The sequence below is a fragment of the Aspergillus fumigatus genome, chromosome 6, assembly GCF_000002655.1.
Source record: "Aspergillus fumigatus Af293 chromosome 6, whole genome shotgun sequence".
Lineage (NCBI taxonomy): Eukaryota > Fungi > Ascomycota > Eurotiomycetes > Eurotiales > Aspergillaceae > Aspergillus > Aspergillus fumigatus.
In genome coordinates this window covers 1,574,505-1,596,370 of record NC_007199.1, presented here as the reverse complement: position 1 = coordinate 1,596,370, position 21,866 = coordinate 1,574,505, and the positions used below count along the sequence as shown (strand labels likewise).

Below are 21,866 nucleotides of genomic sequence, written 5' to 3'. Positions count from 1 at the left end.
CTGAGGGATAAAATACTTTGCAATCAATTATCAACTCTTTTCACAATTATTGGCCGATTATACTCTAGCTAAATCCTAGGAGTTGGATCTACTTGATGTGTCAAAACAAGTTTTTGGTAATGGAACTTCGTTCAGCCTCCATCCAGGGTATCTATAGGGCTTGATTTGCGTCCTAAACTAGTGTTTTTCTATCGAATCGCCCACCGTATATCCCCTTGCAATGCCCTTGCGCCCTTCGACAACCAAAGTGCTATCGCTAGGATCCTCGTCGTCGTACTGAATATCGAAGTCGCTTCCCAGCCCCTTCCAAGTCCGTTGCGACCGTAGATATTCTGCCCCTGGAGAGACAGTCCCGCCGATCATGGCTAACTCACCTTTAGCTCGTCTGGCTAGGGCCCGGGCAGCGGCCGGTCCACTGGCAGCAGAGACTGCATCATCACTCTGAGCGGAAACGCGGGGTGCAGGATTCCGCATCGGACGTGTGTGAGAGACATACCGGCCGGTTCGCAGATCAAACTCGGGAGGTGCAGACTCGGGTTCCGACATGTCATCGTCATCGTTTGGTGATTCTTCGTGGTCAGCTGTTTGTGCTTCTTCGGCAGGTTGGTCAAGGATGCTCTGAAAGTCACTCTGCCAAGCTCCAGTCCAGACCCTCTCGTGGTCACCCTTGAGAGCAAGCTCCAACTCAAACGGGGTGATCACTGGTTTCCAAAAATCCTTGCTGTCGACGAGGGAACTCTCCCAGCACCCAATCACTACCCAGCCACCGATTTCACTGAAGTTAGCCACCTTGGCGGCATTCAGTTTGCCTACAACAAACATGTAGCTCTTCTTTCCTGCATCTGCGATCTTTTGCTTCACATGCTCAACGATATGAAGGTAATTTTTCACACTGAGCGTATTGATCAAGATCCCGAAAATAGGGACGGTGCTGAGCCTTGTCAGAATAGCGTAGCGACGGCCCAAGGCCGCCGACGTCGACACAGGCAGCGGCTTAACATTGTCACTCGGCGCGTCGGTGGTTGGATAGATGTGGATCGCAGCCACGCGGGATGCGAGCGTCAGGAGGAGCGCAGTCGGCGGATCGGAGATGTGGAAGAGCTGCCATTCCGACAGCGTGTCGGGGTTTTCACGCACCGAGTCCGGCACCGTCCGATTGGGGATGGCAGAGGATGGACAATGGATCAACTCCGTGGCATAGAGGTTGGTGTATCCTTCCTCCATTAAGCGCGCATACACGGCAGGAATATGGTCGCAGTAGGTCACGTCGGCCGCGAGTATGATCTTGGTGGCCTGATCCGGGTAAGTCGCTTTGAACGCCTGGATGACCGGCTCGATAGGCAATTCCTTATGAGTGAAGACATAGATAACTGGTAGTCTGGCCGTAGGCGACAAACACGAGCGCCCGTAATGCACGACAACGTCCGCATTGACATGTTCTGCCGCAACCTCATCGACACAGCAGGTCCCGTAAGATGTATCCGCCAAAATGTACAATTTGGGCTCCGGCTCCGGCTTATCATCAACACTCAGTTGAGAGACATCCTGAGCTAGCTTCTCCGATTCCACACCGCCCGTTCCGTTACCGTTCTTTTCGACGGTGATCTTGTCGACGTCGCGGCACGCAAGACCTCGGCTGAGAAGCTGGAAAACACGAGGTGCATCCGGAAGCATATCATCCGGGAACTGCAGGGCAATGCGCTTGTACCGTGCCTGGCGGATTTCCTGCAATGTGCGCTCGATGTCGTAGGTGATGGAGAGCTCTTCGTCCGACAGCGTGCGAGTCGCATTCTGGCGGGCGACTGGTTCGGTGGCCTCGAGTATGAGAGAATCTGGCGTTGAGAGAACAGGTGCCGCCTGCATTTCGGTAGCCATTTTTGATTACAGGTCACAGGCAAGGGCAGGTGGAGGAAATCGTTCTCAAACGCGGGATATTGTGATAGCGGAAATTTTTATTTTTTGGTGATGGCGAGAGAAAATCCCCCACTTCACCCCGCCATCCACCCACGGCCAATGGACGTAATGGTATTTGGAGGGTTTCATCGTACGATAACAGACGTGATTAGATCATTTTTATTATTCGTGACAATTTTTGACAATTTGAAATTCTCATAATTTGACAGGATATATGACTGCTAGCTAGAGATCTGCTCTCGCTGGCTCGCCGGCCCATACCCTCCGGATCAACTCCCGGATAGGAATACGCTCAATGCCTCGAGGGTTCCAGTACGGATTGCTTACAGCAATGTCTGCAGCCTTGTCAATATCCTCCTCCTTCATGCCAAACTCCTTGAGGCCCCGCTTGACCTTGAGCTTGTCGAGCAAGACGTTAAGGCCTTGGATAGCATCGCCGTTGCTGTCCGGAAGCGCCTCTGCGAGCTTTTTCATAGCCTCAGGGATATTGGGAGCGTTGTAAGAGATAGCGTGTGGCAGGACAGCCGTGTGCGTCTCGGCGTGAGGTAGATTGAAGCTGCCACCGAGCGTGTGACAGAGTTTATGATGGATAGACATGCCCACACTACCCAGGCAAGTACCACAGAGCCAAGCGCCGTACAGAGCCAGCGAGCGAGCAGTTTTTGAGGAGGGGTTCTCGATGATCTCTGGAAGGGCAGATGCCAGTGCCCGGGTACCTTCGACAGCCATCAGATTGATGACGGGGTTTGTGTTGCGGGCATACAGCGCCTCGACTATCATGACCATTAGCCTTTCGAATGTCATAGACACAGAAGTACGATTTTACTGACCAGCATGGGCAATAGCATTGACACCGCTGGTGGCACTCATCGCCGCAGGTAGAGTCATGGTGAGATCGACGTCATAGATGACCGTCCCGGGGAGAATCTTGGGGTCCGAGCGAGTCTTCTTCAGTCCGTCTGCCGTCTCTCCCAAGATAGGAGTCATCTCACTACCAGCATATGTAGTCGGGATACAGATATGAGGAAGGCCGGTCCGGATGCTGATCGCCTTGCCCAGACCAATGGTACTTCCACCACCGATGGAGACGACCAAATCCGCTCCGTGGGCCCTTGCATAGTCGACTGCCTTATCTGTGATATGGGTAGGGGTATGCATCGTAGCTTCAGAGAAGATGCCAGCTACTTGGCCCTTGAGAACTGACTTGACAGTCTCCGCTTGCTTGACCTGCTGCGGTGTTGACAGGACCAGCGGGGCCTTTAGGTTGAGTCGCGCAATTTCATCAGGGAGCTTTTGAATAGTACCGCTGCCGAAGATGACACGGCCCGGATTTGCATTATACTCGAAGGCGTCCATCTTGACAATGTGTATGGCCGGCTCGTGCTGTGATCAGAGTTGTAGAACGACAATGGACTGGTGCGGGGGGGGGTTGGGACTCTTAGATCAATGAAACATTGGATGAGACCAGGGCAACATGGCTATAAGTATAGGTCCTCTAGTCCATCAGCCGTTCGGTAATGGGGCTTGATCAGCCATGAATAATAAGTGAATAACCTCTTCTCCCCACACCCCACCAGTAAGAGGGGGTACGAATCCCATTCAACGTCATGGAGCGATTGGAGCAAAGGGAGCTTTTTACCGTGGGTCTCTTTCCGAGCCATTGAGTTTCGGCAGTTAACAAGTTGATGATCCCGATGATGCTGAAGCACTATTGACAGCCAGTCCTGCAGAATGCAGAATGAAGGCAAAGAACCGAATAGATTTCGACTGCAATTCTGGCACTCTGATGTTGGAGCCCTCAATTGTCACACTGATAAGAAAATCACCAAGTCGGAAATCCCCCTTCTACCATCCGCCCCATAGAACTCCATCCAGGTACGTTCAGTATGCCTCTACTCCTATTGGAGGTTGGAGCAGAAGTGGATGCAGATGTCTCCTAACATAGATAGAGTATGTGTCTTCGTTTTTTGTTGAAAACAGAGGGTATTAGGTATGATTATTGATAAAATACTATGATACCTTGATATAGTTACAAGTTGCGCCGAAGTTGCATCAACCACGCGATTGCAGCCTTCTTTCGCATAAACACCGATATATGCATACTACATGTCACTTTTGATTGTTCAAAACCGTTTGGGGTATCCGGAAATCAGGACGAGTCGAGCCAAAATCAATCAATGTCGGCAAATCCCATGATATCTTGGCCTCCCTTGCCCTTGTTCTTCCTCTTCTTTCGCTGAGGCTGAGCTGCCTTGCGACTCCCACGATCGCTATCATCCGAGTCGTCACCATCGTCGCTGTCGTCACTGTCACTGCCACTGCCAAACATGCGTTTCCCGCCAATTGTGTCGCCGTCCATTTCATCCGAGTCAACGGCCTCGTGCCAGACCTTGACAATCTGACCACCGCCACTGACCATGCGTCCTTCAACGTCGAATCCCAACCCGATGACGCCTTCAGTCTCGTCATGCATGACTTCCGAAACCACCTTGTTCACACCCATCCGGACAAATTTCACTCCACCACTTCCCAGGCCAACGGCAATCATCTTGCCCTTTCCGAGCTCGTCAGGAACAACCGCCAGGGTCTCCAGCGACTCTCCGCCACCGGCTTCCCGCTGAACGTAGATCCGCTCGTCTTGGTCATCCCAGGCGCCTTTCTCCCAGAGTGTCAAGACGCCGCTGGAGCCTCCCACAATCACTTTTTCACCCCGGCTTGTTCCACCCGCGCGTAAACCGCCGATGTAAACGGAGCTCACCAATTCCTCTTCCTGATCTTCGCTGCGCACTAGGACCCCGCGGCGGAGGTCGGTAACAGCTAACGTAGTGCCACCGGTGGTCACCCATTGTTTGCTGAAGCCGGACGTGCTGGTATCCGAGGGAGGGAGCGGTGTAAGAGACGAAATGTAGTCGTCATGTGGATGATGGGTCTGCTGTGGCCGAGCAGACACAGGAGAGAAGGGAATTCGAAGGTCGTAGAGATGAAGTGCGCTAGAGTCGGTAGCGAGGAGGAGAGTCTGAGGGGAGAGCGCATGAACGATTGTCGGAGCGTCGACCGATCTGCCACAAAATCACCGTGAGTTTTAAAACTATCCACAAAGAAATAGGGTAATTGCAACGCAAAACCAATTGACTCACCCATCCTTCGCAGGAGGAATCGCAATTTTGTTTTCCACCACGCCGGTCTCCGCCTTTGCGGCTTTGACCAACCCATCCGTCCCCGCAGAATACAGCATCTCCCCATCCACGCCGAACCCTAAACACCGACAGCTCCCCTTGTGGCGGCGGGTCCTCCACATCGTATCAATGTGTCCCTTGCCATTGCGTGATGAGGAAGTCGACTCCGCCCCGTCATTGTCGGTGTCGCTCTCCTCCGATGGAAGCCGGAAAGTTTGGACGTGGCCGGTAGACAGACCAACGGAGACAATTGGCTCCTTAGGATGAAGGGCCTGGGAGAACAGGTCCGCTGAGAGCGGGAGAGTGCAGACCGTGTCAAACATGGCGGGAGAAGAGGTAATTCAAGGTCTTTCTTTACTTCTCCTCGAAGGAGCTCTAGAATAGATGGCATTTAAAATGGGTACGTTGCGGGCCGATGAATGTTCCGCTTGTGGGTTCCTTTCACTATCATATGCCAAAAGCGCACTGGCCTTCCTACTCTCAACCATGATTTAAACTCCGTCCTCAAGCTCAGAGACATCTCTGGATATTATGAGTTCACTAACTAATTATGGGGAGGAATCTCAGACTGGGACTGTGACACTTTTTACCCGTCTGCAGCGGCGAAAAGCTAAATCAACAGAAAAAGAGCCACAAGACGCGGCGGCGCCATTGTCAATGTACTCGGAGACTGATCCTCGTAGCCTGGGAAGCCAAAGTACCAGTTGTCATCAGAATCGCCGTCGAGAGTAATGAAAAGACTACGTGCTGGGGAATTAACCTCGTTCTCAGCGCAGGAGTACAGATCCCAAAGTCGACACCAGTCTCTGTGAGGTTTGAGCGCGAATTGCGAGGGGATAGTAAGGCTTCGTGTATTTAGGAACGTAGATCCAAGGATAGTGACCTCGTTGGAGGCGGTTACTTGAGGAGCATGCATCTTCAACTGGCTTTTCTTCGAAGATAAATCATTCACGACTCAAATGATTGCGCGAAGGTTTATGGACCTTGCAGAATAGACCACGTCAGACATGTGACTGACTTAAAGGGGTTTATACCTCTTTGATCTGCTTCAACACGCTCTTCGGAAGCGTTGAAGAAGAGGGCTTTCTGGAGAGCACTAAGATCTTGGATGACCCTATCCACATACGGCAGACCCTCTCGGCTGAAGTGAGCAACATGGGAAGGTCAACTAGGAGGAGGATTTTCTCATGAAGTCCTGAATATTAAGATTCTGTTATACGCTGAAGAACACAGTTTGTTGGCGACGAGCATAGGCTTGATTGTTGGTTTAGTGGGGGTGGAAGTTTTTTCATCTGAGGAATGAGCACAGCTGGCAGCATTAGACGTCATGATACAACTGACTCCTGAGCCAGTCATCACAGCTTGAATAGAACCTAGGATCGATGCAAGCAATGGCTCACACCGATGTAAGAATCTGATGTACTTCCATGTTATCTACTCAGAGCTGGCGAACAGATGGGAAGATGCAGACATCAAATAAGCCCTAATCTGCCCTGGTGCCAAAGTTTCTCAACTTCAGTCCTAGCATCTATCATCCGAATCAGCTCCTGCTAGGTGGATGACTTTGTGTCCGTATTTCGAAGACTCCAATTGCCTGTACCAATACAGTTCTGCACTTGCTCTACCTACACAGTAGACACTTCTTGGATCCGAAGAAAGAGGGTTATGATGCCGATGATTCTCTATTGTCTTCCAAGTCCGAAAATAATTTCCAAAGGGAAGGAGACTTGGATTGAGCAAATGCAATGCAAGTGTGATCAAAAAGATCTTCCTACGTTTGCTTCAAAAAACGAATACTAGGCGTCATCTGTGGTTATCGGGAGGACAAGATCTCGCAGAAAAGCAACAAAATTGTTCAATCAACTTCATATGTACAGGAGAAGTCAACTTTGAGCTCCTTCCAAAGCAGAAAGTAAAACACTTCGATTGGAGACAGAAATCAAAAGAGAAATTGAAGAAGAGAGTGACAGATAAGAAAACAGTAAGTGAAACCCGGCCCTGAAGCTCTGCAAAGTCTATGTCAAGCGCCTATCTGACTACATACAAGTCCAAAGGGAGACACTCCTCGTCCTGCTATGTCTCTAGGGAGCCTGCCCTCAACCACTGCAGACACAATCTGTGTCTCCCGCCCGAGCTTCACTTTTCTGTCAAATCACTTAACCTTCGTAGGTCGAACCAATGGGACCAAACTTGATGTTGGAGAAAGTCACAGAGGCATCAGGGTGCTGGGACTCGACGTTCTCCGGGTCGCCGGCGCCGTGCTCGCAGGTGCCACGGGCAACGCCAGGCTTCGAGGGATCAGCATCAGTGGGGTAGGTGCTGTCGAGCCACATCATGCTAGAATGGTGGTCGTCCCAGATGCTCATTATGAGAACCATCTCCGACAGGGCTTTGCCCATGCCGCTGAGGCCGCCGTGCTTCGCGAAAATATCCTCATCGCCAAAGGCCTTCTTCTGGGCCGTGCAGAAGTCCGAGGTGATCGAGTTACCAGACACGCCGGCAACGTTGGAGACAGAGTTGGCAATCACCTTACCGTTCTGGACGTAGAGACGCTTGATTTCGGAAAGAGCACCACTGTCAGTGCCGTCAGCGGTAATGAACTGGGTCACTACGGTCATCTTGGATTTCGTATCAACGATCTTTCCAGGGCCATAGAAGGACTCATTGCCCATGCGGAAAGGATTGAAGTCACAGCCATCAGGATCGCAAGTGCCTGCATAGCGGCTTTCCGAGTAAGTGCCACCGCAGGCATCACCGCTGCACATGGTCTGTGAGACATCGTCACAGGGATGAGGAGTCACGGCAGTGGAAATGCTGTTAGCCTCCCAGATGTCCATCTCAGGGCAGCAGGATCCGTGGCCACCGACGCCTGCGTTCTTGTCGCTGCTGGAGGGCTCCCAGCCTTCCACGTTGGCCTGTGTTATCGTCAGCGCCTATGAACCCGTCGATCAGATCTCCCATTGTGAGGGTTTATCTTACCATGCCATTGATGAACTTGAGATCCCGAGGGCACTGGGAATCACAGTATCCGGTTCCGTACTTGGCACCGGCCTTGTTGCTAGGGTATTTAGACATGCCACCATCGGCATCCATAGCCACAAAGTACAGAGCACCGTTCAGACCGCAAGGAAGGTTCGAGACATCCACATCGAAGGTGAACTCGTGGTTCAGCAGGTTGAAATGCTGATACGTCTCGTCATCCTGCATAAGGTACAAACGCGAGCCAACGTTGGCACCGGTGACGAAGCTGAGCTTAAGCTCGGATCCAGAAGTAGTGACACCGTATGTACCCGCGTAATCGGCACCATCTAAAGCACAGTTTTGAGCGCAGGATTCGTTGTCAGGGCAGAGCTCCGTGTTCCACTGTTGGCATTGTTAGCAAAGCCGTGTCCTTAAATATGGCTGCTGGTAGAAATGCCTACTGTGTTGCCAGTATAGCAGTTGGTGGTATCTTTGGTCGAATGCAGCCAGCGCCAGTTGGCATCAATTACAACGGAGCCGCTCTGCTGACTGCAGCTGCCAGCAGCAGTACACTTTTGCCAGGTCAGAGGAGGGTGGGTTTCCGGTGTCTGAGTGCCGACCTGCTGAGCATTGGCGGCTACAGCAAGAGCAGAAAAAAGGAGCGCGCGTTGATGCATTCTGATGCAGAAGTGAATGAATAAAGTTTTGTCCTTGGTGTCTGTCCAGTAGAGATGATTGACGACTTGAGGACGGACCTGGCCTTTATATACCTTTCCTTAGAGTGAGATCGTCTACCCCGGAAGCTAGCTAGCTGGGAGTGCTGCATATTTTCATCTCAACACGTCCGGTCCAACGGTCCGTCAGTCCGTCGCATTTACCTGTTTCAAGATAGGAGAGCGATGTTTGTCTAAGATTATAGGGGTTAGCCATGCAGGCAATGAATGTCACAAGGACAGCAAGCTATGTCCGGGGGTGGACCTTGAGATCTCATGGACTTAGTGCTCCGCACAGTAAGTCGTTCGACTAACAGAATCCCGAAAGTTCCGTGTCCATCACAGAGACACGAGTGAAATTTGCGTTTCATTTGTCCAGTAGCGGAGAAAGCTCCGAGCTACTTTTGCTAGGAGTAATATCACTGCTACCTTGGGCCATAGCAGGTTTCTGCATGTTCACGACAATCCCGTCGACAAGGGTCCCCAGAAAGATGACGGGCGAGAGGACCACATGCAGTTACGCAACTATTTTCAGCTTACAGGACCATTTTGTCTGATAAGGAAATGTATGTCGGCGAGGCAACATCTTAGGGAGGCGGCCGAAACGACTCCCCCTGGGGGTATGCTCTCAAGATGGCAAGGGATGGGTTTTCATGCAGTCTTTCCGCACTAGGTTGTAAGTCCCCCCGCAGCCGAGTGGAAGATTAGACGAACAAGTGTAGAGCCAATTCAAGCCCTGGCCGGGTGTTTTCGTGATGCTACTCAGCGAGGATGTCGATCCCCGGAGCCAGACTGGTATATTATCATTCAACTCGAAACCACGGGTCAATTCGGTTGACAGCGCCTCATCTAAAAGGGGATACGTCAACATCCCAGCGTGTACTGAGACATGCACGAGGGGCTTCTCAACCGAAGGATTGCAAGGAAATACTCTGTTTACCGTTTAGGCACGATGTGCAAACCAGATTTTTCCGGTTGCCTTGGAGTGAGAATTTGGGCCGGTAAAGGGCTAAAGGTACATACTGCACGAAGGCTGATTTCTGAAACGGCTCCCAGAGACTTGATTTGAAGATTCGGATGCTGCGACGTCGATTTTAAGCGCTACGAGAGATGACGCGGTGGCAGGATCTGGCAGACTGTGGCGTTATTGGGCGTCGGCTCCATTCAAATCATCTGTGGCCTGATATGAAGCATTGATTAATTATCGGAGGGTCCTGAAGCCATGTCGATCACCGGAATGCGGGGATCGAATCCCATCAATAGCAATTCGCTTTTGATGATAGTGCCGGCACACTTGGTTTCGGATGTTCGCCTTTGGATGGTGTGGGGTGCGCCTTCAGGCAGAATTCTGCATCGACTGCCAAAGAAAAGCCCATCTACTTGCCAAGAGAAAAATTGTCGAGGATATATTCCTGTTTTAGCACATAGACCAAATGAAGAAAAGCCATGGTCAATGGCTGTTACCTCGGGCGTCCGGGAATCCAACTGCGAGATCCATACAGACTAAGGCCGGCTACTGAGAGGAATCGACAGAGCGTCGAAAGCTGTCCTTTCAGTGCACACGCAATCGCAGAGACTATTCGAATTCACCTTATCGCTACGGGTGATGTAAGGACATCCTGAGTCAGGGTTCACCATCCGCAACCCACAGAAGCCTGATCAAACTTGTTGTGGTCATTAATAGAGATCTGGCAATGCAAACATCGGGTGGAACAGTGAGATTGCTATCAGAGGAACTCAGAAAACGAGGTGTGTACCCCTGCAAACCAATTCTCGGCGCCGCACCTGGTGGAGCCTGCACATATGTACAAGGGCTCGAATCGCGATTTAGCCGGGAACGTCTCTCGTCCTGTGAATCGACAAGTCAAACCGCCGAAATTTCTCCACAAAATATTGCTAGGAGGATATGGGTTTAAGCAAGAGCGAGAGCCAGCAGCTGGATCTGGAATTATCGCCTGAGCTCTCTATAGGGTCGTTTTCGGATGAGGAAATTCTCTCTTGTCTTGAACACCGCCAGACTCTAGACATCCAAGTTTAGTCCAAAGCTGACTCTAAAGCTCGCTAGGCCAAGTGACAGATTCTCGACTCCCCACTGTTGACCGCATGAAAAATGAGAGCATGAATGAGCCTGTTGTGCTCATCGCCTGTGCTGTCTGTTTGTATGGCATCTCTGCGTGGTTATTGTCATCGGGGACTGCGCAAGTCCGACTCTTGATAACAAGTAGTTGATTGAGTTCATGCGTGTTCAGTTCGAAGATATGCCGACATATTTCTGGCAATCAATCCACTTGAGGGGTGCATATGCTCATTAGCGTGGATCAATTGCAACTGTACGCTTCAAAGTATTTAGTCAATCCTAGAAAGAGCTGTCCAAGTTTAGGTCTAGCAGCTGAATTCTCAGCTTTTCTATGAATTCGAATCTCAGTCATATAGTAGTGCCTCGGATTGTTCAGCTCACTGCTATAACTCTTTGATTAGGAATATTGGTGAACAGTATAAGCTTGAGAATTATTCAGCCAAGATCTATCGCTGTACAGTCGCATCATGAATCAAAATGGTGATATAGATATGAGCTCGAGATGATTTGCTTCCTAGGCCAAAGAACGCTTAAGTCACTTGATGCCTGATCACCCTGATGATTTGATGCCTTATCAGTTGGCTCTTTCCCATTAACTGATAAGATAAGGCATCCAGGCATCCATCTCTACTCCCAACATCTCCGAAGGACCTCGGTTTCTCTTCTTTCCCTGTTCAAGCGTCTTTAATGGATTACACTGCTTGTCGTCGCGTCACTTTTAGGTCATTGCTTCATTAGTATTTGGCTAGAAACAGTCCGGCAACCAAGATCAAGCTATAGAGGCCCTCGAACAGTCTAAGAGAGCAGACCCAGATTTCGAGGGGACCAAGAGTTTGAACCAATCGGCCATGGCTTGGTACGCCCACGCAGTTGAAAGAGCCTCTAATTCTTTCAACGGCCCACAGATTCATCTTCACCTACTAGCTCTGACTGGGGCTTCGGTGACTCTCGCTTTTCTTTTCCGTTCGTTTCTCTCCGAACAGCATCCTGAAGGTACCATTCTCCCTTCGCCCCGTACAGCGATTTCAACTCTGTCCGATGCGGAGAAGCGCCAACTCCCTCTGCCAAATGATGTGCTCCCTGGTGCGCGGGATGTAGCCTCGCCGTATGGCTCCATGAGAGTGTATGAATGGGGTCCAGAGGACGGGCCTAAAGTATTATTTGTCCATGGAATCACCACACCTTGCATTGCTCTGGGCGGATTGGCACATGCTTTAGCCGATCAGGGCTGCCGAGTGATGCTTTTTGATCTGTATGTTGTTTTTCTATTCATCGAATAAATTTTGGGAGTCTTTGCTGAGAGGTTGCCTTCCAGTTTCGGAAGAGGTTACTCGGACTGTCCATCTGACGCTCCTCAAGATGATCGACTTTTTGCTACTCAGATTTTCCTCGCTCTAAGCTCCTCTCCTGTCTCCTGGACGGGAGCTGGCTCTGGGAAATTCTGTCTGGTCGGTTACTCCTTGGGCGGTGGTATTGCAGCGGCATTCGCATCGTACTTCCCTAATCTACTCTCCGGATTGGTGTTATTGGCCCCAGCAGGGTTGATCCGCGACTCCCAAATCAGCCTTCAGTCCCGACTTCTCTATTCGCGTGGTCTGGTTCCAGAGCGCGTACTCGGTTTCCTTGTTGGTCGCCGCCTCCGCGCTGGGCCCTTGACTACCCCAAAACCAAAGAATGAAAAACTGAACGCTGCGGATGCCCTCACTGAGGAGCTTCCCTCACAAACCGTGGGCAATATGCAGGTATTGTCTCGGGCCTATCCGCATGTCTCGGTTCCCAATGCCGTTTCTTGGCAGGTGAACAACCATGCCGGATTTGTTCATGCTTTTATGTCTAGTATGCGCTTTGGCCCGATCCTGAAGCAGCGACAGTGGGACACCTGGACGCGCCTTGGCAAGCACCTGGCAGCACAGAAGCAACTTTCAACGGAAGAACAACTGACAAATGGTCTTCCAAGTGACAAAGTCCTCATCATGTGCGGCATCCATGATGCCATTATCGTGAAGGATGAGATTGTACCCGATGCCACGTTGGCCCTCCAGGGAAATGTTGATTTTGAGTTCTACAACGCAGGCCATGAGTTTCCCAGCACATTATACGACAAGGTAGCACAACGGATACTGGAGCTCTTGCAATGACAGAGGTCTATTCAACTTGGTCGACGATAAAACATCAGGGAAAAGACAAGAAAAGAAAAACACCTTTGAGCTCGGAGCCCAGGCTTGATGAAATGTACGCTAATAAGACAATCATAGACTCTGTATATAGAACATCATTCTGTCAATTTTGGATGAATTATTTTTCTCGGTCCCGCCATTCCCCCAATCCTGGAGTGAGAAGGTATGCACGTGAAGTTTCCATCTTCATTTCCGCAATATTTCTTCGGTTGCGTCCAGTTGACTGCTCAAGCGTGATACGTGAGCTGACCGATCTTGCATGCGTGCACGAGCGAAGTAAGGCTCATCAGCAAAAGCTGACTGTGAGAATCGGTCGACAACACCGTTGCTCGCGTCTGGAACATGGCTCAACTTCCCGGCACTGAGGCCGCTGCTCTCGCCGTTGGTCATCCTGAATGAAGACACGCATCAGCTCTCTGTGGCGAAGATGGGTGCACATGATTGGGGCTTACTTTGTGGACTTTGCTGGAGAAGGCATTGTCAATATGAGGTTTTTGTTCGCCTTTAAGTAGAAATGCTGGGAAGTTGAAGTGGTTTCGGACAAGAGGGTGAGGTGAGATAATTTATCAAGTTGTGGAAGTGTGGGCAGGAGGACAGGCTGACGATATACACTCGGGATATGGTGTTTTCAAGATGTGGATTGTGCGATGGTCACTGCAATGATAACCGGTGAAGTCGCTTCTTGTTCTACTTCTATGTTTCTTGGATATGAAGACTGGTGAGTAACAGCGAGACAGGCATATCCCTCCTCTAAATACCCAAGGATGATCACCGGAGCAGATGGAACAGTCAGGGAATTTTGATGATGGAATACAAAAATAGATGACCCGCTTTACAGTCTCAAGGGTGCCAGTGAATCACAAGGGTAAGTTTGAACGGGGCCAGAAAAAGGAATGGCATCGAGGTAGGGACCGGAATGATCGAGATCCTCAGCCTGAGAGACAATATGGACGATGACATCGGCATGGGCTTAGTGACATTCACCAGTCTGTTTCGTCGCATGGGCTGCCGAGAACGGCTCTGCATCAGCAAACCGCCCAGCAATCGTAAAGTCAAGAGCAAAGCGGATGTAATTCCGTGGCTACTGGACACCCTATTCTCGTCTCGACGCAGAGTTCACGAAGGATCATCATCAAATGCCTTGATCGCCAAGAGCCGTCCACCAGCTGTAGGTACTGACTGGGCATGGGCCAAGGGATGGCCTCGAAGTGGAGTTGGATCTCGTCACCTAATGGTCTAGTTTGTGTCTCTCGAACAGGAGTTCATTTACGACCGGATCGACTTCCAGGGAGGGAGATTCTGATAAGCGGACGTGGCTTACGTCGGGAAGATTGGCCGAGCAGTGCCCTATGGGCCCGCCCCCCTGGTAAGCTACTGGATCTTACAGGTATTACTTTCTTTTTTCTTTTTTTTGACTCGAACCATTCTCCTCGGATGTTGGAGGTGGACAGTGTTCATGATTGGACGAAAAGTAGGCTGAAACACAGGTTTTCTGTCACAAGTTCAGACCTTAGACCAGTAACATGGCCGATGGCATGCAACTTTCTTGGCAGCCATTCAGCTGCCAATGCAGTCATGCACCCTGTCATAATCTGTGCAGCACATCCAATATAGTGGCGTTATTGGCAAGCTTGGATAGGGAGTCGAGATCGAGGGCGAGCCGTTGCGAGGAACGATCGGTTTGAGCTCCAGACAGGCGTTGTTCGCGTGGACAAACGTGGTTGCTGGTATGGACGATCAACCCACAGCCTCAAAGAGATCTGAAGCAGGAATTTGACTGGCACAACCGGCCGTTCAGCATCCCATCCGAGCAACTCCCATGCTTTTATGGCTGTATATTTCCTTTTTCCTCGGTCACCTCCTTGCTTGCTCACTTCCTCATTGAGTGGTGATCAGCGAACAGCCCCCATAATCAACGTTCCTGAGGTGATGATTCACGGAGCGATGTAAGAAGTGCATCGTTTGTGTGTTAAGCTATGTGCATATGCAGGTTAGCATGCAGCCTGTGCTTCTTCTCGTGCTGTTCTAACGGCTGCGAGTGTCAAATTCCCTGTGCAGTCATCGGCCGTTTACATTCCTGGCCGGTCTTCTGTAACATGATGCCATGTGCTGGATAAACACCTTTGATTCTTCATACCTACCGAATCTGGCATGGATTTGGGCTTTTCCTTGGAAATCATTGGCGAATCTGCTACGGGTGTGTGACAACAATCCACATGCTTGGGTCGTCGTACTTCAGACATACTGACGCCCAAAATAGAGTTCAGCTATGCTCCTTTAATTTCAGACTGAGAGTAATATGATTTGGGCCGAGAAAAAAAAAAGGTGAAAAATAGAACACGAAACCTCGCCTAATTGATCATCCTGCCAGGAGCATTATCGTTGAGGGAGCGGGATGCGCATGACATATGGAAACAGACGAGGTGCAGAAAGGGGGAAAAAGCAATTATGCATCGACGCCCCGTGACTTCCTGCTGATTAGGGGCTGGGTCGTTCAAGATCGGGGACGAAAAAGACCTTTTTACGACAGGTCTCAAGGACTCAGGAGATAGCTGAGATTTCACAGCGTCAATCCCAATCTTAGCCGTTGTCAGGGTTGGGATATGCGAAGCCCTCCACATCTCAGTACGTCTTGATTGGACGCTGGCCGTGGACTGAGCGCACTCTTGGCACCGGTTGTTACCAAAGTGTCGGGTGCGTCCAGTCTTAGTCTTACGCAGAGGTACGAGGCTTTGAGGACAGGATTTCGGCGTTGCCTGGGGTGGACGGACGAGCCTATGAAGCGAAATCCGTGGTGTTGGGTAGCTTTTTGACTACAATCTTGATGCAATTCAGGCAGCTTTCCAGCCTCGCTTCGCCAGGGATTAACTTCACCAGTATTGGGAGATTTGCGTTGACTGTGAGGTCTTAATTAGCATGCCGAGAAGTTATCCCTTCGCGAATTGGGCAGAAAATTAACGACAGCTACGACTACGAGCGACTACTCCGTGCTCCATATTGCGTCCCAGTCCAAACCTGGAGATTTTGCGACTTGAGAGCAGTTCACAATTGCTCATAAGGCGTTATGTATACAGTATCGTAGCGTTGAATGAAATCAAGACGCGCTGGAGTGAGATCACTCTCCTCAAGGCCCATAGTTGCCCAGTTCAACGCCGCAGGAACCTTGTCGGGAGATCACTGACTTTGCGCAAGCCAAGGCCAGAAATCTGACTTATTTTTAACAACTTTCTACGTCAAGCGCAGCGCATATACCCAGGCTCAGAAGGCTATTCAATAGTGGGGCCTGTGAAGTGCACTGACGACAGGGAGTCCTACCGTCCTAGGGGTTTGACTATGTCATTCTCCATTTCGCAAGTATAGTATGAGACAGAGCCGAGCCTCACTGGAGGCCTGTGCTGACGGCAGACTGCAGAGCACATGGTTGCAGGGGAGAATTGTTCATTCTCCCTTGCTGAAAAGCATGACAGGTCACCTTTCGGACATCATATGAAAGCAAAGGCCGTTATTATCATCATTTGCCAGGTGATACTACCCAGTCGGGACTAAAAACAGGAAGAATTGGCGAAGCCCACGCCTAGACACGCAGATCTTGCTCAGATTGGTCCATTTTTGGGTGTTTCACCACTCTGGACTGAAACTATCTCAAATAATTGCTTTTTCCTTCTCGTTGCCGGCGCAACTCGTTTTGTTTAAGCCCCTTGCACCACATCCATCTTCAGCAGCAACTCCACCCTGATGTGAGACGTGAAACAAGCTGTCTAAACTTGAGCCAAGATCGACAACACCGGATGAACCCTGTACGAACTGCGGAGTCTGCGGACTATCCCCAGTGTTCAGGCAAGCCACGAAGCCTCCAGGTACAACCTTTCAAGGCCTCGACCCCACGATAGCCAACGGCTGTGGCATGCCTTGGTCGCTGCTAATCCCAGTAACGATCCGCGTCGCTCAGAATGGCCAACACTAGGGAGTACGTTGTGTCGACTAGCGAGTCATGTTCAATGAAACCGTTGGCATGGGCTCATCCCAAGCGGTTTGAGTTGGGTGGACTTGTTCCATATGCTATTTCTAGGATTGAGCAGACAAGACAATGATCTTGGTGTTACACAAAGGAAATTGGCTGAATGATCTTGTCTTCCCTGACGCCATTTCCCAAACTTCGTTTTTCAGCTCGTATTCTGTTACTCCTTGCCTTTTCGGTATAGGCTGGAGGAATCATCGGTAGGAAGAGATACATCCTGTCAGTGTACTCTGAAGCTTCTGAAGTCAAGGTCCCAAGGGCCGGCAATCTTGGAGCAGAAAGAACCGTTCTGTCCATATCGAAGGGTTGCTGGCTAAGTGACTCATTTTCTCCCCTTTTTTTTTTTTTTTTTTTTTTTTTTTTTTTTTTGGAGGTGGTGGTGGGGGGTCTTCGCCCTATTTGGGAATACTTGTACAGGGCACTACGCGACATCCTCAAGAGACGCCCCATGCGCCTAGAGGGTCTTCGCCGCCAGATTGGGTTCGAAGTCTCTGGAGGGTTTTTACCCTCTTCACTAAAAACCCGACACAAAGGGGCCCAATGAAAGTGCAGAGGGTGATGGCCCAGATGACCACCAGATAGATCTCAGAGGCTACCTCTTGGCTATCGGTTCTGGGAGATGAGGACGAATGAGGGAAGAAGATCCCATCCGCCTCGGCCAGTGATGCGATGAGGTAGCCAATCTCGCCTCGCGCCACCATAGCCAAACCCAGAATCGACGCCGGATACAACGAGCGGGGCCTGAGAGGAAGCCGTGAGCTGCTGAGTCGTGCTACAGGAGGACAAAGGCCTTCTTGTGGTGAGTCATTTACCGCTGTTGCCGCTGGAAATTGAGAGTCCTGCGTGCGCGAGTCTGATTCGGGAAGTTGGCTTTCTTCTCTCTTTGGTCCATCGCTTTGTATCTCTCCTTGCGCTGGGGCGCGTGAGCAGTCACTGTCCAGCTGAGGTTTGGTCTTGCATGACTTGGCCGCTCTCACAGTGGCAAACCCGAGTAAAACCTTCTTCGCCTTGTTCAACAGCTTTGATCCGCGTAAAGTCAGCCGCATCAGCAATAATCCGGTCACTAGCTTGCCAAAGGCCATGAGAAGAGTGTAGACGACGCCTCGCCATACTACCCTCCCTTCAAACATTTTCGTGATTGGAATGGAGAACCCTATCGAAGCCTAGAGGGCGAGTCAGAGCGGAATTCTGACAGGTGAGGTGTCACTGACAATGGCAACTTACAAAAAATAGTGGGCTCAAAATCCGCTTGAGGGGCTCTTTGCAGAAAGTTTCGAACGTAAGTTCTCCAGTTGGTCGCTTGGAATGCACAGTGGTTACCGTATGGGCGGTGGACTCGGTTTCTCTGTGACTTCTTTGCGTATGATTTGCGTCGCGAGTGAGGCGAGTTTGCATTTCAATGCTCCCCGGTCGATGTTTACGCTGGTCATTGGCTGGGATCTCGGTCTTTGGCTGTTTTTCACCAGTGGCCATCATCTCGTCAAGCCAGGAAATGCTAGCCCCAGCCAGATATGCAGCGAAGAGTCCCGACGTGCCTGCGTACTGTGCGCTGGTGACCAGTCCAATGAGATAGAGCATGTAGATAACCAATGCGACATTCAGAGACCTCATCCAGCCAGGAATTCGAATCGCGTGCGCCTGATATTTCCGTACGACCGCCACAACGACAAACCGCCAAATGAGAAGAAGCCCCAAAGCAAACCCAACGGCAACAAAGATGGGTCTGATCACGACCACCGGGTCGAAGGACGATTCTTGATTCGCACTACCCAGACTCGAGATGATTTGAACCATCACCAAGCCTGCGACATCGTCCATCATCGCTGCGCTGCCCAGGACGATACCCAACCTGGTCTTTGCCAATCCCGTCGTGGACAGGATGGTGAATGTGGTTCCGATACTGGTTGAGCAGAGGGACGCACCGGCGGCAAATGCTTGAAGAGGAGTCGCTGATAGTAAGCTCATCAGGATGAAGGATAATGCCATAGGCACAGCTATCCCGGTGATCGCCACCATGGAGGACAGACCAATGTTTGATTTCAATTGGGAGAATGATGTTGAAAGGCCACCTGTTGAAACAATCTCGTCAAAAATAACGGTATCGGCTGGTGCTTCTGCAATCAACTTACCCTCGTACACCAAGAGAAGCAACCCGAGATATCCCAACTGCTGAATGGTTTTCTGAACGTCCAGTTCTAGCCAGTTGGCTCCGGGAACTCCCCATGCAATCCCAATGAGAAGCTGCCCAATAAGCCCGCAGTAGATCAGCTTATCAAGTAGGGTGTTCACCCAGTTGAGGGCAAGCAGAAAGCTAGTTTGGATCAGAATAGTTTTGATCCCTGGCTCATGATATGCCAATGCATTTTGTAAGGCTACCATGGTGGCTTATATTCAGGCTGAGGCGATATTTGTGCAAGTGAACTCAACAGCCGCGGATATATAAGTTTGAGTAGACGCCAGTCAATGCCGCCCTTGATATATGTGGCCACTGAGACCCCAGCTTATAAGCGCATATAATAATCTCACCTTGTATTAATCAATTGAAGTCATTGTAGATAATTGATTATTCAACCAGCCTCATAACCACTCCGCTTCTGATAGAGTTACCCTACCAGACACGAAGTGTTTGAGATCTGACGACAACGACTTTACAAAGAGGGAACGCCGAACGAAGTGTATGGGCCAATGTATGCCCTGGCAATTGTCACACACAGTGATGCAGATATTTGTGTAGCTCAGCACTGAGACGCCTGAACGGATGCAAAAGCAGCAAAACTTGCGGTCTCTTGGCCGTGTGAGTAACCATATACATGCCTTAGGCAACAGTCACATGATATACCCGTTCTGGTAATCCCTCACTATCTGCCAAACAACATCATCTCCATCATCCTTGCAGTCATATCATGCCCCCTAGTCCTCGGCTTTTCAGCTTTATCTTGAACTGGGGCCAAGCTTTTGACTGAGTGAAGATGCTATGAAGACTGCAAGCTCGTCGAACGCTGTCAATAATGGTTTTGTTCTTGCTGCGGGGCTGTGCTTTCGTCTCTCAATGCTAGAAGTATATGTAGACTAAATCGATCTACACTGTCCTAAATAAAGCGGTGTTTGGCTATCTCCAGGCGCTACAGACTAGGTACCATCCGCATGGCTCTCAAGTGTTTCAGGCTTCATGCTGACTTGTTGCAGGACGGATGAGAACATCCTCAATGATGGAAAATCAAGTTTCTCTTAGCAGCATCCAGAGAGCTGTATGGGATGGAAAACTGCCATTGCAGATAACGCTTGCTTCATCAGAGAGTCGAACATATGACCAGACTGACCCCTATCTTGTAACGATCCCTCCTCGACAAGCTCTAGATTACCACCATGTATTCGAAGCTAACATATATTAGATCGCTTGTCCGCGAATCTCTTATCTACCATCATTATTACCCAGGTTAAGAGCCTTCTTCTCACCATCACTAATTGAACCCAACTCGCAACCCCACGAGGGCTGGTTCTCCTTCGAAGGAGTCCCGCTGAAATGGCACCTCCCCGTCGGGTTGCTGTATGACCTTTACGCGGGCGCAGACCCCGCATCCAAGGGGACAAGAGTAGACGAAACAGACCATCCCACCAGCAGCCTGAACGATACGCTCCCCTGGCGGCTGACGGTGCATTTCAGCGACTGGCCCGACGAAGAGCTCGTACGACTCGACGCAGACGGCATGGTCATGCACGACGCGTTCATCAACAGCGTCAAAGAGGCGGATTTTCTCCGTAACGGCACTGCCAAGGGAATCATGACTCTCTCCAAAGAGGACTCGGCCGGGTTATGGCAGGCCGTGCAAGACGGTATTTCACAAGCTTTCATTATAGCCCGATCTACGCTTCAGCATGTTAACGATAAGTAGTGGATCTCCTCTCCTTCCAACGCATCTCGAATATCCTCCTCCCCCCACCGAATCAACCATTCCGCAACGTCCCAATCCGCTTTTTCCTCCCCCTATCCCCAGATTCGGGCTCCCCGTCGCTCAAGGTCGTCCAGTCTCCGCTGCCACCCAATATACCAGCCACAACGAATACGAGTCAATCCACCAATCTACGGCATAGCCCCGCCACGCAAGTCCAGACTCTAGGCTCGGCGTTGCACTCGCTACTTCCCAACCTCTTTCCCAGTCGGAGAACTCCTGTTCTGGCGAAGCCAGTTCTCCACGGCGCGGCGGTGCCAATGTCAGCGCCGATCGAGGAGCTAGTAAGGAGTTGCGCGTATGGGGATGGATGGGTGTATATTGTTATTAGAATGATGGGATGATCTGGAATCATGTGTTTGCTATTGCGACTGGTTGATCTAGCTAGATTCCGTCTCTAATAATGATAGACCTTGCATACGGACCGAACACCAAATACACAGATAAATTTGCCTTTAAATCGAAAGAAACATACTATTTAACATCCTGAATCAATGAAAAATAAAATTGAAAAATAGAAAAAATGCACCGACGCGGGATCGAACCGCGGACCTTTCCATAGGTCGTACACCATACGAGTGGAACGCTCTACCACTGAGCTATAGGTGCAATTCGTTAGGTGGGGGGGGTAAGTTCATTAATTTATGATGGATTCTCATTCACTGAAACTAGGTTTGGACGATGATTATCCTCTAGAGATGTAGATTCACCATCACATCACAAATGGACATGAACAAGGTAGGTACCTATGCGATATGAGACTTATATACTTAAAGCGACTTTATGACAAAAATTTTTATTGCATATGCTACAGTCGATCCTTTATACTGGCTCGATGAGCTGTACGTGCATGCGTGATATGGGTATCATAATCGGCACC

General features: G+C 50.3%; 8 protein-coding genes and 1 non-coding gene across 9 annotated transcripts; 2 read left to right on the top strand and 7 right to left on the bottom strand.

Moving 5' to 3' along the window:
• Positions 1–177: 177 nt before the first annotated feature.
• On the bottom strand, positions 178–1,875 carry dph2 (2-(3-amino-3-carboxypropyl)histidine synthase subunit 1/2; the record flags this gene model as incomplete). The annotated part of the gene is made up of 1 exon (XM_745510.1): positions 178–1,875. One exon carries the CDS (start codon positions 1,873–1,875, stop codon positions 178–180), a length of 1,698 nt encoding a protein of 565 aa, XP_750603.1.
• Positions 1,876–2,139: 264 nt separating this feature from the next.
• Positions 2,140–3,270, bottom strand: AFUA_6G07090 (maleylacetate reductase; the record flags this gene model as incomplete). Its single annotated transcript, XM_745509.1, has 2 exons — positions 2,140–2,687; positions 2,745–3,270. 2 exons carry the CDS (start codon positions 3,268–3,270, stop codon positions 2,140–2,142), a joined length of 1,074 nt encoding a protein of 357 aa, XP_750602.1.
• Positions 3,271–3,876: 606 nt separating this feature from the next.
• jip5 (WD40 repeat domain-containing protein) lies at positions 3,877–5,488 on the bottom strand. Its single transcript, XM_745508.2, has 2 exons — positions 5,052–5,488; positions 3,877–4,973 (listed from the first exon to the last, which is right to left on the bottom strand). The coding sequence occupies exons 1-2, from the start codon at positions 5,411–5,413 to the stop codon at positions 4,085–4,087; spliced, it is 1,251 nt and encodes a 416-aa protein (XP_750601.1). The 5' UTR covers positions 5,414–5,488; the 3' UTR covers positions 3,877–4,084.
• Positions 5,489–6,907: 1,419 nt separating this feature from the next.
• On the bottom strand, positions 6,908–11,394 carry cbhA (glycoside hydrolase family 7 protein). The gene is made up of 5 exons (XM_745507.2): positions 9,788–11,394; positions 9,030–9,696; positions 8,513–8,958; positions 8,070–8,453; positions 6,908–8,005 (listed from the first exon to the last, which is right to left on the bottom strand). Exons 3-5 carry the CDS (start codon positions 8,726–8,728, stop codon positions 7,247–7,249), a joined length of 1,359 nt encoding a protein of 452 aa, XP_750600.1. The 5' UTR covers positions 8,729–8,958; positions 9,030–9,696; positions 9,788–11,394; the 3' UTR covers positions 6,908–7,246.
• Positions 11,395–11,689: 295 nt separating this feature from the next.
• On the top strand, positions 11,690–12,979 carry AFUA_6G07060 (alpha/beta hydrolase; the record flags this gene model as incomplete). Its single annotated transcript, XM_745506.1, has 2 exons — positions 11,690–12,093; positions 12,157–12,979. The coding sequence occupies 2 exons, from the start codon at positions 11,690–11,692 to the stop codon at positions 12,977–12,979; spliced, it is 1,227 nt and encodes a 408-aa protein (XP_750599.1).
• A 225-nt stretch (positions 12,980–13,204) lies between these two features.
• Positions 13,205–13,496, bottom strand: AFUA_6G07055 (uncharacterized protein; the record flags this gene model as incomplete). The annotated part of the gene is made up of 2 exons (XM_001481407.1): positions 13,205–13,409; positions 13,471–13,496. The coding sequence occupies 2 exons, from the start codon at positions 13,494–13,496 to the stop codon at positions 13,205–13,207; spliced, it is 231 nt and encodes a 76-aa protein (XP_001481457.1).
• Positions 13,497–14,423: 927 nt separating this feature from the next.
• On the bottom strand, positions 14,424–19,680 carry AFUA_6G07050 (cation:proton antiporter). The gene is made up of 3 exons (XM_745505.3): positions 19,166–19,680; positions 18,261–19,105; positions 14,424–18,199 (listed from the first exon to the last, which is right to left on the bottom strand). Exons 1-3 carry the CDS (start codon positions 19,413–19,415, stop codon positions 17,471–17,473), a joined length of 1,824 nt encoding a protein of 607 aa, XP_750598.2. The 5' UTR covers positions 19,416–19,680; the 3' UTR covers positions 14,424–17,470.
• A 219-nt stretch (positions 19,681–19,899) lies between these two features.
• Positions 19,900–21,462, top strand: atg5 (autophagy protein 5). Its single transcript, XM_745504.2, has 4 exons — positions 19,900–20,169; positions 20,223–20,365; positions 20,429–20,870; positions 20,930–21,462. Exons 2-4 carry the CDS (start codon positions 20,228–20,230, stop codon positions 21,328–21,330), a joined length of 981 nt encoding a protein of 326 aa, XP_750597.1. The 5' UTR covers positions 19,900–20,169; positions 20,223–20,227; the 3' UTR covers positions 21,331–21,462.
• Positions 21,463–21,510: 48 nt separating this feature from the next.
• Positions 21,511–21,595, bottom strand: tT(CGU)2. The gene is given in 2 exon segments: positions 21,511–21,546; positions 21,560–21,595. It is a non-coding gene (tRNA).
• Positions 21,596–21,866: the final 271 nt, after the last annotated feature.

Excerpts from the sequence above, each read along its gene's own strand:
- jip5 (XM_745508.2), bottom strand. The coding sequence starts at position 5,413 with ATGTTTGACACGGTCTGCACTCTCCCGCTCTCAGCGGACCTGTTCTCC. Across the intron at positions 4,974-5,051 it reads ATTCCTCCTGCGAAGGATGG|ATCGGTCGACGCTCCGACAA; the intron begins GTGAGTCAATTG and ends ATTTTGTGGCAG.
- cbhA (XM_745507.2), bottom strand. The coding sequence starts at position 8,728 with ATGCATCAACGCGCGCTCCTTTTTTCTGCTCTTGCTGTAGCCGCCAAT. Across the intron at positions 8,454-8,512 it reads ACTGCTATACTGGCAACACA|TGGAACACGGAGCTCTGCCC; the intron begins GTAGGCATTTCT and ends CAATGCCAACAG. Across the intron at positions 8,006-8,069 it reads TCAAGTTCATCAATGGCATG|GCCAACGTGGAAGGCTGGGA; the intron begins GTAAGATAAACC and ends ACGATAACACAG.
- AFUA_6G07050 (XM_745505.3), bottom strand. The coding sequence starts at position 19,415 with ATGGTAGCCTTACAAAATGCATTGGCATATCATGAGCCAGGGATCAAA. Across the intron at positions 19,106-19,165 it reads GCTTCTCTTGGTGTACGAGG|GTGGCCTTTCAACATCATTC; the intron begins GTAAGTTGATTG and ends TTGTTTCAACAG. Across the intron at positions 18,200-18,260 it reads TTTTGAGCCCACTATTTTTT|GCTTCGATAGGGTTCTCCAT; the intron begins GTAAGTTGCCAT and ends CTCGCCCTCTAG.
- atg5 (XM_745504.2), top strand. The coding sequence starts at position 20,228 with ATGAGAACATCCTCAATGATGGAAAATCAAGTTTCTCTTAGCAGCATC. Across the intron at positions 20,366-20,428 it reads ACCAGACTGACCCCTATCTT|ATCGCTTGTCCGCGAATCTC; the intron begins GTAACGATCCCT and ends AACATATATTAG. Across the intron at positions 20,871-20,929 it reads ATGGCAGGCCGTGCAAGACG|TGGATCTCCTCTCCTTCCAA; the intron begins GTATTTCACAAG and ends AACGATAAGTAG.